At 33.3% G+C, this 17,147-nt stretch overlaps 1 protein-coding gene across 1 annotated transcript; it reads right to left on the reverse strand.

The window, feature by feature from the left end:
* Positions 1 to 7,924: 7,924 nt before the first annotated feature.
* On the reverse strand, positions 7,925 to 9,037 carry LOC120140003 (annexin D5-like). The gene is made up of 3 exons (XM_039155079.1): positions 8,887 to 9,037; positions 8,480 to 8,786; positions 7,925 to 8,178 (listed from the first exon to the last, which is right to left on the reverse strand). The coding sequence occupies exons 2-3, from the start codon at positions 8,693 to 8,695 to the stop codon at positions 7,975 to 7,977; spliced, it is 420 nt and encodes a 139-aa protein (XP_039011010.1). The 5' UTR covers positions 8,696 to 8,786; positions 8,887 to 9,037; the 3' UTR covers positions 7,925 to 7,974.
* Between the last annotated feature and the right edge of the window lie 8,110 nt (positions 9,038 to 17,147).

The raw sequence follows: 17,147 nt of genomic DNA on the forward strand, positions 1-17,147 counted from the left end.
GTGACTTTCTTCAAGTTCATTAAAAATGAATCATCCAAACTCTGGGATAAGAAGTCATTAAGAATAAATATTCAACCTCATAATTCGGTGAATTCAATATGTCCTTCTCACTAGGAACTCCCATTCAATATGTCATTCTCACTAGGAACTCCAAAACTCTTGGGTTTGAATTCATTAAGAGTTTAATAAAACTCATCCTCTCAAGTGGTAAGTTCATATAATCCTTCGCGATTAGAACTACCCACTCAACTCTGGGTTATGAACTTATTAAGAATAGATATTCAGCCAAAATCGATAAATTCATCAAGTCTTTCTCACTAAGACACCCAAATCTTGGGCTATGAGTTTATTAAGAGCAATTAAGCTCATCCTGGACATGCACATTATTCATCATAGGGATAGGTAGTAGGAATGTGCACTATGAGTCTTTCCATGGTTTCGTTTGACCACATGGAACTTAGATAACTAAGTTGGGTATCCACCATGAATTCCTCAACCAATGGGCTTTAGACCCATCCCCCTCGATGAATCTAGGACCAAGGATCTGCTAGGTTCCTTTTCGACTTCACATACTCTAAAGAGAGCACTGATTCATGTCTTATGCGAATGTGTCTCTTCTTACCATTGTAAGCTTGATTCTTAGCCACACATATCGTAGCTTATGAATCACACAACAAAGAAATCGGAGGAGTCGATCTTCCCCACAACGGAATATCTGCTAACAAGCTTCTATGCCACTCGACTTCTTGCCCAACTATGTCAATAGCTGTAAACTCTGACTCCAGAGCAATACAAGTATGCTTTGATGATTTCCATGAGATTGTTGCTCCACCTAAAGTAAAAACATACCCGCTCGTAGAGCTTACCTCATCATTATCAGAAACCCAATTGGTATCACAATATTCTTCCAGTACTACATGATAGTCAACAAATTCAAGTTTCCAATCCAACGTACCCTTAAGATACTTCAGTAAGCGTCTAAGAGCAATCCAATGTTAACTACTCGGATTATGAGTATATCTACTTAGTCTACTCACAACATAAGTAATATCAGGCCGAGTATAGTTCATTAAGAACATTAAGCTTCCAATTAATTTAGCATATTATATTTGGGAAACGCTACTTCATTTATTCTTAAAGAGATATATGCTAGGGTCATAAGGGTTCGAACAGAGACGACATAAAAACTGTCAAGTTTCTTTAACACTTTCTCAAGATAGTGTGTTTGATCTAAAGAAAATCCCTTTTCAATTTTGGTAATGGACAAGAAACTGTTTGTTTTGTTAATGGACTCAATGTTAGAACTGAAAATCAAAATGTCATCAACATACAAAACTTATGATGATGCAATCAGTACAAACATCATCGAATATACGCAAGCATTCGAACCATTCACAACAAAACCAAAACTAAGTATAGTTTTATGAAATTTATTGTACCATTGTTTCCATATAGATCTCCTCATCTAGATCCATTTAGAAATGCATTCTTAACATCCATTTGATGTACTCGCAACTTATGAATGGAGGCTAGTGAAAATAATGCACGGATCGTTGAGATGTTTATAACGGGAGAGTAAGAATCAAAGTAGTCTAAAACAAACCTTTGAGTGAACCCTTTGACAACTAGCTTTGCCTTGTACCACTGGATCAAACCATCTGGTCTCATTTTCTTCCGGAAGATTTATTTTCTACATATTGATTTAAATCCTCTAGGCAAGTCAACTAATCCCAAGTATGATTAGACATTATCGATTCTAGTTCATCATTAATAGCGCTTTTCTATAACTAGTATCGATAGATCTTATAGCCTTTTTAGGATCCTCATATTTAAGCTATATGATCAGAAAGAGAGTCTAAATCATTTATCTCAGAAATAAAGGAAGTGATAAAATTTGGTCCAAATAGCCTTTACTTCTTCTAGTCTCGAAATCAATTTCTTGAGAAGACCTAGCAGAAATACTAGAATAAGTTGATAGAATATTTTCTATTTAAGTTTATGCATTTAATCTACATTTTAAGGCACCCCCACATTTTTAACATTTTAGGATATCCATAAGTGTCTTGTAAAACGTGTAAACAAATACTCCATCATACTAGAGTAAAGTTTGTTATGCGTTTTAGCCATAAAACTATATTTTAACAAACTCAAGTTTTGTTTACACATAATTATATTCTCAAAGTTTTGAGAAGTTGCCATTAAGATTAAAATGCATAAACCATTATGAAATAGATAATCTCTTTTCTTTCCTCTACTTAGGAAAATCACTTAGAGATTTAATAGCTACAACACACTCTTAGTAGCTATAGAGTCTATCATATTCTTATTCATGATATTGAACATATTAGCCTTAAAGAGATCATCATATATTTTATTTACTATGACTAAATTTGGTATTCCACTAAACCAAATTAATCTCTACTCTTTTAACTTCTGCATTAAGTTTTAAGAGTTTTTATCTTGTCATAGTATTTTATAAATTGGAATAGTTAGCATAGTAATGTACAATGCACCAGGTAGGTTTCTATGAAAGAGAGGTAATGCACTAGGCACGCTTAGGTACCAAGTCTTCATAGAACCAATCCTAGACATGCACTTTCATACTCATCACACTACTTTTCAATAAATTATTTGTGATTTTTTCTCTTTCTTTAAATAAGATCTCTTTAAATAATTATGCTTGATACTTTTACTCACAATAGTATCTTATTAAGCATATATATTTTTGGGCTCGCACTGTAACATCCCAAATCATGGTCAGTGACTAAATTGCAAATTTTGAAAGTTTTGTGTTCAATTTAGAAATGAAATTTAAAAGTCTTGGGATTTAAGTATAGAATTTTAATATTGGATTAAATAGCAAAGATGGATGAACTGAAGGGGCAAAATGGTCTTTTCATGGGAAAGATTTTTATCTTCCCTTTTTGAGTATTATAAACGTGGGAAATATGAGAGAGTTCCAGACTTCTCTTCTTCATTCTCTTCTTTTCCACCGTGAAGCCATAAACAAAGGTAAGTTTCTTCATTAGTTGATTATTTGTTCAACTAAAGGTTTGGTTATGATTATTGGATGATAATTAAGCTTAAGGAAAGCTTAAATCATCTTAAAAACAAAGGATGGTGGAATTAGCAGATTAAAGATTTGAGTTTTTGAATGAAATCTGAAATAAAGTTGATAAGTTGAATTTTAAGTTGAATTTGACTGTTAATAGTTGAATTAAGAGATTGGAGTGATAGAAGGAATTTAGAACATGTTGAAATTTGAGTATAATTCTTGAATTTCATTAAGAGAAGAGGATTTTGAGAATTAAGATGGATAAATGAGTACAAATGGCTTAAGTATGTGTGTTGAGTTAGTATATAGAAGAGGTTGAAATATGAAGTGTTTAATGAAATGAAGTAAATTTCATGCTGAAAATCTGATTTCTGGGCAAGGGGAATCGGTACCCATTCAAGGGAATCGGTACCCATTCAATGGGGAATCGATACCCCCCTCAAACGAACCAGAAATTCCAGAATCTCATAGGGGAACCGATTCCCCCACAGGAGGGAACCGATTCCCCCTAAAGGAAAATTGTGAATATGGGTTTAATAAGTTCATTTAAGTTGCTAGTATCCAATACAAGGTGTAGGTATCTAATAATTGCCTAAAATGTACATTTATGTAGATCTGAGCATAAGTCAATTCTGGAACATTTGGTGAGTAAGATCGATTAGGGGAAAGATTAGAGATTGAGATTGACTAATGAGACCAGGTGAGTGCATATTCAATAGTATATGGTGTGTGATGGGAATAAGACTTGCGATGAGTCTATTTCCTGAAGTGTTACGTATGAATTCATGATTAAAGGCATGAGTTGAATATGAGTGTATGTATGTTTGATTATCTGAATTGATATGTTTTGTATGTGAGATGTGGTTTATGTAAAAACACGATTAAGTGTTATTGAGAGAATATAAAATAAGTTATGAATTATAGGAATAGAAGATAAGTCGAGAGATGTAGGGAAATAGAAATAGATGTAGGGAAATAGAAATAGATGTTTATAAAGAGTCATAGGAGAACAAATATAAGTAATATGATAATGAAATATAGGACAATTTGAATACATGGTTATGAGATAAAATATGTAATAATAGGAAAATATGATGAAAGTGAGTTTATGAGAAGTGATATGAACTAGGTAAACATGGGTAACAGTATATGCATAATGGAAACATGAGTTGGACAAGTACATAGTGGTATGATTTATTATGAGAATTAGTATAATGGAGCTATATGAAAAGATTATAATGAATATATGAAATTGAATTAAGTAAGAGATTAAATTAGTACCTAAATAAAAATACTATTAAATATATGTTTAGAAATACGACATAATTTATAATCTAAGGAAATACAAAGAAATGGAGCATAAGGTAGATAATATGATATCAGTTATTATATATCTATATGATATATGTCATCAGGTAATATGAAAGGACTCTGAAAATTGATATAAGCTATGAGAAAGTGTTCTAGGTGTTTCTATGTGTTATATGAAGCATATATGATCATATGTGAACAAGATATGATATGTATGTTTTTATGAATATCTGAGAAATCTAAGCTATATGATATGATATATGTGATTATATGCACTTTGGGATATATGTTATATGATATGGATCTATGTAACTACGTGAGAAAGTATATAAGCTATGTGATGTAAATGTGACTCATATGAAATGTTCTATGAGTAATTGAACTATGTGTTATGTGAAATGATAAGTATAAAGAAAATGCCATGTTATGTGTCTTGAGAGCTAGGGGTATAGTTGACATACCAAGACTCGAGGGTCTACGCGGTCCTTCGGGACATATATGTATTCTTTGGAACATGTGTGAAGTCTGGTGAGACACATACTTGATCCTTGGCATATGTATATGATTCTTAAGGAATGATATGCAGTCCTTCGGAACATATATGTATTCTTTGGAACATGTGTGAAGTCTGGTGTGACACATACTTGATCCTTGGCATATGTATATGATTCTTAAGGAATGATATGTGGTCCTTCGGGACATATATGTATTCTTTGGAACTGTGTGAAGTCTGGTGAGGACACATACTTGATCCCTAGTATATGTATATGATTCTTAAGGAATGATATGTGGTCCTTATGGACATTATTATATAGCACGATGGTGCAATTCTACGTGGCACTCCGGTGCAATTCTACGTAGCGGTGCAATTATACGAGCTGTGGTGACAGCATAGTGCACAACCTCTATAGACTCACATATCTATAGTTCTCACATGTGTACATGGGCTTTGAAAAGAGAACATAATTTGTATAATGATATGTGTATTTCTCTTGACATGGAAATGCATATATGTCATGGTGATATGAGATGCTATGCGTTTATGTATTATATGATTATAGAATTAGTAACGTATTGTGGCATATTAAAATATATATAATATGTTTATATTCATTATATGCTCACATGACGGAATTGAAGTAATGACAAGGGAATTAGTAAGGATAAACAGGTTGGTGATATGAGAACAATATATGTGATCTATGTATATGATGTATGATATGAATTGCACGATATGATATATGTGTGATAAGGGTTATGGTATCTGTTACATAATATACATGAATATATGTTGATGTATATGTAAATGAGTTGTATAATTTGATAGCATAAAACAATCATGCATGATTAGTGGGTATGAATTCCATTAGATGTGTTTTCTTTATGCCTCACTAAGTCATCGACTTAACGTGTGAGTGTTTCACACATAGGTTTCGGAAAGCTAGAAGAAAAGTGAAGAGGAGCAAGACCGGTCAGTTACTTCTTACCGAAGATCAGATCAGAAAAGATGTCTTGACTTAGATGTATTTTGTATATTGAAAATAGTTGGCATGTAATTAATGTTTTGAATTGTATATACTCTGATTGGTTTTGCAAAAACATTTAAGCTCTGAATAGTTTTGGAAATCTTTTGAATAAGTTACATGTATAAAATTTTTAAATTACTCACTATTTTATACAAGTAAACGTTTTGAAAAGTCAATGTGACACCTCGGACTCGTATCGGGGTCGGGTACGGGTTGGGGTGTTACACACACTACTCCCTTATCCTTAGTAGTACTGCCTTTGTCTTTACTAGTGGTTTTATCTCATTTCATAGTATCCACTAAGTTTTAAAGACTATCTTAAAGGCTCATGCAATCTAATTCATGTATTTAAAAAAACATGAATTAACAGATAACAAGTCTAAATAATCTGACCTCGCATGTAGAGTCATAATTTCCAAATAAACTTATTCATCCTTACCATGCATGCTACTTCAGCCTTTGCATCATCATTTTTAATAGCATGATCCCAAAATCTAACATGACAATCTCTTTATCTGAACCATCATCTCTTTTAAATCTTCTGAAGTCAAATGAAGAATATACATGGTTAGTCACGAAATTAATTTACTAACAATAATTTGATTGTGACAAGATCCTTATCTTTAGGATTTTGGTTTCTTATCTTCAGTAGATTGTGAAAATCAAACCCGAATTTAACAACTATTCGGTTTGAAGAATCTTCTCGTTCAACATCATCATCTTCATGATTCTCTAAAATTGCAACCATCCTGTTGTCTTTATAAATTTCTCAAAGGAAATTATTAGTATGATAAAATAGTTGATATTATTTTCAACTTAATATTCAAAACTGAATAATCTTACCCCATATGAAAATAAATAGTTACTCTTCTCCACATAACAACTATCATACATACAAATTAAAACTTTTTGTCATTCGATCGTTCCAGTGTTTTGAATAACATATACCAAAATATTTATGAGCTTTTAATAAATATTTTCCATAACCATTTGGCCTTTTACAATTAAAAAATGGTTATTAATCTTTGATTAATCTAACCATTAAAATTGTTCTTCAATTCAATAACCATATTAAAACCAATGTTTTCATGGTCATTATTAAAATCATTAAAAGCAATAAATAAAAACGGTTCTATTATAAAATTTAATGATAAAATATTTTTCCTTTGAACAAATAAACATTTTTTATGCTTCCTCCTACTATCAAGGATTCGAACGTTATTCTTACCCATACGTACATTACTTTACAGTAAACGTTTTATTACCCAAAAACTTGTATAGCTATTAAATAACTTAACAAAAGCTTATTTGCAAAGATTTAAAGCTTTTAGTTGAAATGGTTTAGAGGAAAAACCGTTTTTTTATTAAACATGCGATCATTCAAAATTAGTCAAGCAATACCAATTACGCAATTTTGTAGCCATTAAAACATATAAACAATTTAACTTCCAGTAACAAGATAGATCAAACTGAACTCCTTGTATCAATGATCAAACATGACAAATATTCTTTCAACAGCAGTATAATTCGTTTCTAAACTGTTGGAAAAATAGACTGCTGCAAAACGAGGCGTTAGCACTGACTGAAAAATATTAAATAAAATAATCAATCAGAATGATAACCGTGTCGTGGTAAAAATCACTGTCTTAGAAACGAATTTGCCCCGATGTATGTAATCGCTACAGTAGGCGGACCGTTCCCCCGAGGTTAACACGGCTCTCCAAGAATTCGTACACCCGAAAATTGGAGTTAACATGGTATTGCTCTTCTCTCAACTCAAACAACACTCTTAAGATAGGAGTATTTCAAAACAAATGTTTGCTTGGATGTATGAAATGAATGAAATTGCTCACTATTTATAGGCTAAATAGTGAGGGCAAAATAGTCATTTTCAATACTAATGGAAATACCTAATTTAAGTATATACTAGTGAAAACCTAACTAGCATATTTCTAATATTTAATGAGCATTATCAACAATGTACAAGTTATGAATATTCAATCTCCAAACTCTAAATTAATGCAGCGTTTAAAGCTTGAGTCCCTACCCATTATATGTATCCCGGCTAGTAGTAGGATAGACCTAATTATTGGGACCTAAAAGGGCTACCAAGAAAGCTCTGTAGTGTCCTAATGTGTCGTAATGGGCGGCATCATTCAAGGTCTTGCCATACTTCCTACGATACTCGAGCTTTATGTGTTGCATGTCAATCCCAGCTCTGGTAACCACAATCCTTCCTAGTGCAGTGTCATCAGTTCCAAGACCTTTCATTGCCTTCCGCAACGCCTGTTGTCAGAACAAATGTTTTTTTAAAATAAATTATTCGTTTTATACTAGTTGGTTTAACAACATGGTTATGATGGTGATAATAGGTGTTTTATCCCTTTTAATTTAGACAACCAATGGTCAAATGATCATTGGTTGGTCTTTTACTTTCATGAGGAGGTAGAATAGAGATGTAGAACCCTTTGAACCCTTTCTCTCTATTTCTCTCTCTTCGACAATATTATAAACATCTTGTTCCATCTACAATATTATAATTAAACATATTGGAATCTAATAGAAGAATTGGAGTTTTTGGCCTCACCTTGGCATAGAACCTTGGTTGACTTTCGGCACATCTTAAAATTGTTTTAAGGGCATATTCAAAGTTCCTGTGAGTTTCATCTCTTATGGTCTTCTCCAATGTTTTCTTGAACAGGCTTTTGTAGACGTCAATAACAGCGCAAAGGTGTGCCCTACTTCTTTCACTGAAGACCTGTATGAATATCCACGATGGATTCGTTTTCAAAGTTCCTGGCATATTGGATTCGTATTCTTGTTCGATGAGGGGCGTTGTGTGGCATCTCTGTGACCTAGAATATCCACGATCGCTCCCGCATCACATCCTATTCCTTAAAATGGAACGGAGAAAGCATTTAGATCCCACGGATCAACTAGCTGAAATTCTAACCTGAAGAAAAGAACATGGAGAAGTGAAGAAGAAAAGGTTACCTTTGAAGGCCCGGAAGATTTGCATGGCATCTTCACGAGTGGAAGGTGACACCGGAGGTACTGTCACCGTCTACATTTCTCATCGTCTCGGAAATCAACAAGAAACAGAAGGAAGCTGAAGGTGGATATGGAATAAGAAGGAGGTGAACGAAGGTTCATATCCAAGCATTTAGGATTATCCACCAATTTACAATCGCTCCCATATATATACTCCACAGCCTTTTCTATTTTTAAGAGTTGATCGATTATTAAAAGTTATAAAATGATCATTCGATTATAGAAAGTTATTTGTTGAGTCGTTGACTATTAAAAATTATAATATGACCACTTAGTTATTCATATGTTTCAAATTTGTCTTTTTTCGTTAAAAAATTAGATGTCGTCTAAATTAGACGTTAAGCTGTTAACTTGGATATGATAAAATATAATCCCAAAATCGTGAGTTGTATTTTGTGTATTAAACTCTTCACTTGCATCACGCCCTCGAGTCAGTGCTTAAAACATTATATTGTCCAGCTAGTGTTTGAAAGCAGCGACAGTGCTAGTAGACATGATTAAATATGATTTTATCATACTCTAATCAGCATGTTAACGTCAGCTCAAGCAACCGTTAATCTTAATAGAAAGATGAGTTTGAACATATGAATAGTTGAATGATTATTTTGTAACTTTTAATAGTTAGAAAACCAACAAAATAACTTCCGATAATCAAAGGACCATTTTATAATTTTTAAGAGTTGAGAGATCAGCAATACAACGTTCTATAACGAGGCATCATTTGTATATTTTACCCTTAAAAATTTTCATTGATATCGTGATCTGAAATTCAAACGAAAAATGGACGGATCTTTAAAGGGACTGATTAGCTCAAGGGCTCTAAATGAAGGACAGAGGCTTCATTGGGTTCAACCTGCTCGGCTGGCTTTGCCCTGTCCACTTTAAATTTGGGTCCAACCCAATTCACCATTGTACGTAGATTTTTATGGCCTAATAAGGCAGCCCAAAAAATTGTAAAATAGGGCACAAATACTTTTATTTTGGAATATACAGTATTTCTACAGTATATGAAAATTTTCATATCAAGGTGATGTGTTTTAATAAAAATATTTTTTATTCTTTTTTCTCGATGTGATAAATTTTAATAAAAGAAATTATATTTTATTGAAACTCGTCACCTCAAGGTAACGAGTTTAAATAAAAAATATTTTTATTAAACTCGCTTTTGACATGACGAGTTCCATAAACACTGTAAAAAACTCATAGAATCCAAAATAAAAACCCAGGTGATCTAATGTGCTAAATAAAAAACCCCCAATGCTCTAATTGGGAAAGGAAAAAAATACTGTACGTATGGCCATAACCCATTCATCATTGTACGATTCTGGCTTGTCCAGCTTTGAATGTCGTAGAAAACAAAAACCACAGTGAAAAAATCATACCAAAAAATAGACCTGAAAAACACTATGAGAGTCGAATCTTCAAGGTGATCTTAAAAAACAAAAGCTTAAAACACTCGCATCGATTCTCAAGATCCAAACTTTGTGATGATATTGGCACGTATATCTTTCTTCGTCATGAAAATGAATCACAACAGTGGGGTCAAACCCATTAACTTTCTCGGGACATAAATTGACCTAACGACCGCCTTAATTAATGTCCACTTTTCTTGAGGTTTTGTCCGGAGAGTTTTTGAAATTTGTTTGGTTTTCATCATTTCACCATCTCTCTGCATATCCATCTTCAGGGTAAAGACAAGTGCATGGCGACAAGCAAGTCAAAACAAGGAAATAAAAATTATGCATTTATGGTATATGGCCATAATAAATGAACATAATGCTCATTTCTGAGCTCTTGGATTTGTCAATGTAAAGAGGTTGGTCAGGTGCTTTCAGTATATAGATTTAAGAGAAATAATGAGGTTTTAGTCCTCTCATCACTAAAAAATTGAATTTTCTTCTTGAAATATACATTTTAGCCTATTTTTATATGTTAATAACTGGACTATTTACTAAATAATTACTAGGTATGCATATATATTCCATGCAGTGGCAGTTTAATTCAAATCCAGTAAAATTTTAAACCTAAATTAATCTAGTATGTGTTTTAAGTGAAAGAAGATGAAAAACAAGGCCTAGGCTGTCGGCGAAATTGATGGAAAACGAATTTCGAAGGACTTGGTACTTTATGAAACCCTTCTGTTTCTGTATTTGGATAAGGCTACAAGCCACTGGTTGAGCTCCAATTTCTTACTGTAACGAACAACAACCATTAGTTCGTATGATGATTTTAAAAATTGTAATTTAGTTCAACTGATTTAGATTACTATGAATTAGTATTCAGGATAAACTACATTAACAGTCGTTGAAATTTTAGAGTGTCTTCACTTTGGTCATGAAACTGAAAACTTTTCATTGTAATGTAATTCTCATCAACAATATAATGATACATGTCCCCCACAGTTTATATGTTTAGGTTTCAATGATGGCTTGAATGAAACAGCGGGGGAGGTGGGTAAGGTTCGATGGTGAGTGATGGTTGTGTGAGGGCCACTATATCCAAATTCCTCACACCTTCATTCAAAAAAATCTCTCATATATTCTCTCTCATATTATTATGGCGGGACTATTGAGTGTTGATCTTCCGCATGTATGCACCTAATGGCGGAAAAATGGTAGTAATTTTTATTTATTTCTAATTTATTTGTTTATTTATTTATTCAACTCGAATTTATTTATTTAATTTGAATTTATTTATTTAGTTATTTATTTATATATTTGAAGGGATATGAACGTTCGTTGATGAGTTTCAACTGTTTCCCGTCTCCTAATGACAATATTATTCCATACTTGCACGAAACCAGTTTTGGTTACACTGGCACCGTAACTGGTGGTACGAAGTTACACCCTCTATTGATAAATGCGTTAATTGAACAGTAGAGACCGGAGACGCACATATTTCATTTTCTTGTGGGGAGGCGAGTATTACCCTTGAAGATGTCGCATACCATCTTGGGCTACATGTTGATGGAAATCCTATTATCAATAAGTCTCACGGGGACTGGGAAAAGTAGTGTGAGGAACTGCTCGGAGTTACTCTAATAAAGGACGATTTGGATGGAGGGAAGATCTACATTAAATTTTTGGACAAAAATTTTAATCAGCTCTCTGTCGATGCTACTCCAAAAATTAAACAGGTAATTTTTTAAATCTATGTTTATTTATTATTATTTATTTATTTATAATATTTAAATTTTGTTTTAGTTTATGTTATTGTAATTTTTTATTATAATTTTTTAATGTATTCACACCATTTTTATTTTACATCAATTTTCTCGTGCTCAAATTTTTACAAGTTATTTGGGGTCTTGATGCATGATAAATCTCGAAACAAAATGCACCTGATGTGGTTGTATCATTTATGTGATTTACGGGCCTCTAAAAATAAGAGTTGGAGATCGACGGTATTGGCCTTTAGTACTGGGAGCTATGTAAAGGTGTTAATCCGAACAAACAAGCACTTGGAGGCTAATTGATGTTTTTACAATCGTGTATTTGGTTTCGAATGCACTTTTTAGTGCCAATTCCTTTACAACCGACCCTATTACAATTTTCATTACTTCGGAGGTAATTACAAATAACCTTCGTTTATATATTTATTACTACATGTTTTTTGAGTTTTACAAATAATTATATTTTATTATATGAATGATAGGTGGATCGTCGCACTTAGTCACTCCCACCTACCAAAAAGTCTGCGTGATTTTAGATTGTCGATCGATAAGATGACTGACGAGGTAATTGATTATATAATTTTAATTTGTAAATTAAATAATAATTTTTTATTCAAGTTTTTCTAACATTGTTTAAAAAATATTTGTATAATTTGTGTGAACGTCATACAGTGACGAAACTATTACAGCGTGAACTCCGGATGAGATACGTCACAATTCGCACGTTTGGATGTCGGTGGTCCCGTTGATAATCCATGAGATCGTTGAGTGGTATCCTACTAATCGTGTATTGTTGTAATTTGGTCGTGTCCAAACAATTCTGCCACCACCAATAACCTTGGACAATGCCTTACATCGCCTAACGCGATAGGGGAAGACATATGTTAATTGGGAGGTGTATCATGTGGATTGGGTGGTGCAGTGGATGGCGAGGATTGTAACACGCTCAACCCATATCCGACCCGAATACGAGTTTGAGGTGTCACATTGACTTTTCAAACTTTGACTCTTGACAAAAATTCAAAGAAAAATTTAAAACTTTCATTAAAATAAAAACTGTGTATTTACATAAATTGACCAAAATCGATCAGAGCATATTCAACTCAATCAATTAGTACATGCCAACTATATTCAGATTAACTATACACATTTAAATCATCTATTTTCTGATCTGAAACTTTATAAGGAAAATACTGACCTGTCTTGCTCCTCTTAGCTCTTTACACTTCTCACTTCTGTAACCTACGTGTGAAACAATCACACGCTAAGTCGTTGACTTAGTGAGGCATAAAACATATAATAAAACTCTAACTCGTAATCATGCTTGAACAATTTCTACTAACATATCACATACAAGCATCATACCCCATATACATGTAATCTACTATGCACCTTTCATATATATATATATCCACATACATAATTATCTTCTTTCCTATCATTATCATATTATCACCTTTATATTCTATTCTTGTTTATATGATCAATTAAGCTCATCATATATCTTATAGCATATACAATAATCACTAACACACATATATCATATACAGTACATTCCATGTTATCTCTTATTAGCCCATGTGCACCTGTGAGAACTAGATATGTGAGTCTATTGAGGTTGTGCACCACTATGCTGTCACCACAGCTCATATAAATGTCCCGAAGGACCTATCCAGAGGTCACAAAGACCCCGATAACTATCCAGAGGTCATAAAGATCCTCGGTAACTGTCCAGAGGTCATAAAGATCCTCGGTAACTATCCATAGGTCTCGAAGAACCTAGGTAAACTGTCCATATGTCTCGAAAGACATAGGTAAACCCTCAACTCTTGGCATGCCAACTATACCCCTAGCTCTCATGACACATAACATGGGCATTATCTTTTATATCCTTTTACATATTCATGTAACCATGTCATATATTCATATAAGCTCATGGTTTCATTCACATATGCATGTAATCACGTAGTTCATGTCAATTCTCATATGAGTTCATATTCATATAAACACAGGATTCACCCTCATGTATCACATATACTTTCTCTTTCATATGGCTCATAACATTTCTCATGTTTTATATGACATGTAAATCATTGTCATCTTATCATGTTATCACATAAACATCATCTTACAATACATACAAAACACATCAATACCTATATTCACATATACCTATCATTTCATTATCTTTATTATTATTCTTATCATCACCATTAATCCCTTTTACTTACCATATTCATATCAATAACACATATACTCATGCACACATATAAATCATAACAAATACATACTTCTATGAATTCATGTTTTTCACTATTGGAAATAGACTTATCACAAGTCTTATTTTCCCTTGAACCTCATATACTAGAGAAGGTGCCCTCACCTTAGCTTTGCTTTGATTTGATTATAATCCTTCAATTGATCCGGAACGGGATCACGTTCTATATCTACATCATACATAGATCTATATTAGTATTATAACTAATATACTCTAATGGTTCACTCTTTAGACTAAGAGAAAAGGCAATTTCATATTTTAATGAAGGTATGCATCGATGCACTACTGATGCATCGGTGCATAAAATACATTCGATGTTTGTTTATTACTGGGATGCATCGATGCATGCCTTATGCATCGATGCACTAATTGCATTCGTGTTTCCTTATTAATGGGATGCATCGATGCACTACTTATGCATCGATGCACGAATTGCATTCGATTTATTTTAAAAGAGTGCATCGATGCACTACCAATGCATCGATACACAAAACAAATTTCTGGGTTTTAACATTGATGCATCGGTGCACTATAAATGTGCATCGATGCACTCTGCCCAGAACCTCTTTTTGAACCTGAAAATTCATTCTTTTTGGATTAAATCCTTCATATTTCAACCCCTTTCATATTCCTAACTTTCATATACATACTTAAACTCATTAATATTCATTTATCTCATCTTTAACCTTAATATCCTCTCCTCTTTAGGAATTTCAAGAATCATACTTTTTCCACATGTTTCAAATCCAATTCTAACTTAATACTTCTTAATTAAGCTGATGACAAGTCAAATTTAGCTTCAAGTTCAACTTATCAACTCCATTCTGGAAATTCACTTAAGAACTCCAAATCTTTAATCTTCCCTAACTCATTTATCTTTTGATTTTAAGATAACTTAAGCTTTCCTTAAGCTTAAGTATCACCTAAGCATCATAACCCAACTTTTAATTCAACAAATAACCAACTAATTAAGAAACTCACCTTTGAGCTGGAGCTTCACGCACAAAGAAGAAAGGAGGAGAAGAGAATTCTGGAAACATTGTTTCCCCCAATTCCCACGTGTAAAATATATATATTCCCACTATCACACATTTTTTTTTAATTCCTTACATGATCAAATGACCATTTTACCCTTTAGTTCCTTTAATAATTACTAACAACTTTTAGGAAATACTTCCAAGTAAATCATTAAACTAATTCATTCTTCTACTTTAGTCACCAAATTCTGAAACTTTACAATTTGGTCACTAACCCATAGTTTGGGATGTTACAAGGATCGTTAGGAAGCCGTTTCTGAACCCATCTTGGCCTACGGTATTTCATATGATTACATGCCATGGTACGAGCAAAATGGGATGCCACATATACTAACCGAGGAGGAGTGAGCGTGAGAAATTTATAGGCATCCCAAAAACTGTCTACCCACGCAACGTCCCTCAATGTAACATGGTGCAAGTAGGAGTAGACGAAAACACGCTTAACCCTCATCATCGGGAACGACACAAGAGCTATATACAGACCACTAGACATCGCTGACAGTACCTACATTCACCTACTCGACTGAGTTGTCATTTTATCATATGGTGACTCTGTCATCATTTCAGCATATGGCTCCATCGAAAGAAGATTTTTTTGCTGACACATTTCATTTTTATCTGACGGTCGTTGTCCATTCGCATTGCCCTTTTACACCAGCTGAACCATATTATCCATCACCTCTGTGTGAATCTGTTCGACCATTGGCAACAGACTTCGGATCCGGCAGTGTTGAGCATACGCCGTTGTAGAGCATGTTCTACACCGGTCTTGGTCCCAGTGGTAGTGGTGGTACTAGCCAAGTAGATTAGGGTGATGTGGTGGTGGTGGTGGTGGTGGTGGTGATCAAAGTGATGGTGTTGCCTCTGAATATAGATTGATTCGTATAAATCCTTATTGGACTTGTCGTCCATCACAGTGCAGTACGGGTGGACATTGGCATCATTAGTTGTTTAAATTTGTAATTTTTTTAGTTATTTGAATTGTATTTCTTTTTAGTTAATCAAACTCCGTTTTCTTTTGTGCTTAAAAAAGTATTCGAATATAATATAATGTTCTAGTTTTCTTTTAAAATTTGTTAAAATTACTAATCAACTTTAAATTATTAATTTGTTTAAGTTATCCTTGAACAATATGATAATTAGTTGTTCAACTTTATGCATAAACAACTTGGGAATCATCATACTCACACAAAATTTATTTAATACTAATTTAAAAACATAATAAAAATAAACTATACAATTTGTTTAAAGCTCTCTCTCCCGACGTTCGTGGGCAATACGTAGCAGAACTGGTTCTTTATCCTTGTAGTCTTATGATAACTGAGTTACTCCTTCATTGCTTGTTGAAAATGGTTCTTCTTAAAATGTTACAGTCAACTCGATGTTCCTAGCACCAACACGTATGTAAGCCTTAAACATCTTCAAAAGGTCGCTTGTATTCGATAAGGTCAACATGTAATGTGCTTCAGTACTGGTATTTCCCACGGGAACTTTAGCTTGCAACGAACACATTTGTCGTGTTGTAGTTTTTTTAAGCTCTGTTGAAATCAAATAGTACAACTCATCTTTTTCATTCTTGGCATTGAATGAAGTGTAAAAATAAGTTCCGGAATGGAACACAGTTGCATAAAATATCCTCATTAATATTTTTTACGAAGGTATTTCATCCAAAATGGACATCAATTTTGTTTTTATAGACATACTTTCTTTCTCCTTT

This window comes from Hibiscus syriacus, unplaced genomic scaffold (genome assembly GCF_006381635.1).
Source record: "Hibiscus syriacus cultivar Baekdansim isolate YM2019G1 unplaced genomic scaffold, ASM638163v2 tig00002237_pilon, whole genome shotgun sequence".
Taxonomy (NCBI): domain Eukaryota; kingdom Viridiplantae; phylum Streptophyta; class Magnoliopsida; order Malvales; family Malvaceae; genus Hibiscus; species Hibiscus syriacus.

Excerpts from the sequence above, each read along its gene's own strand:
- LOC120140003 (XM_039155079.1), bottom strand. The coding sequence starts at position 8,695 with ATGCCAGGAACTTTGAAAACGAATCCATCGTGGATATTCATACAGGTC. Across the intron at positions 8,179-8,479 it reads AACCAAGGTTCTATGCCAAG|GCGTTGCGGAAGGCAATGAA; the intron begins GTGAGGCCAAAA and ends TTCTGACAACAG.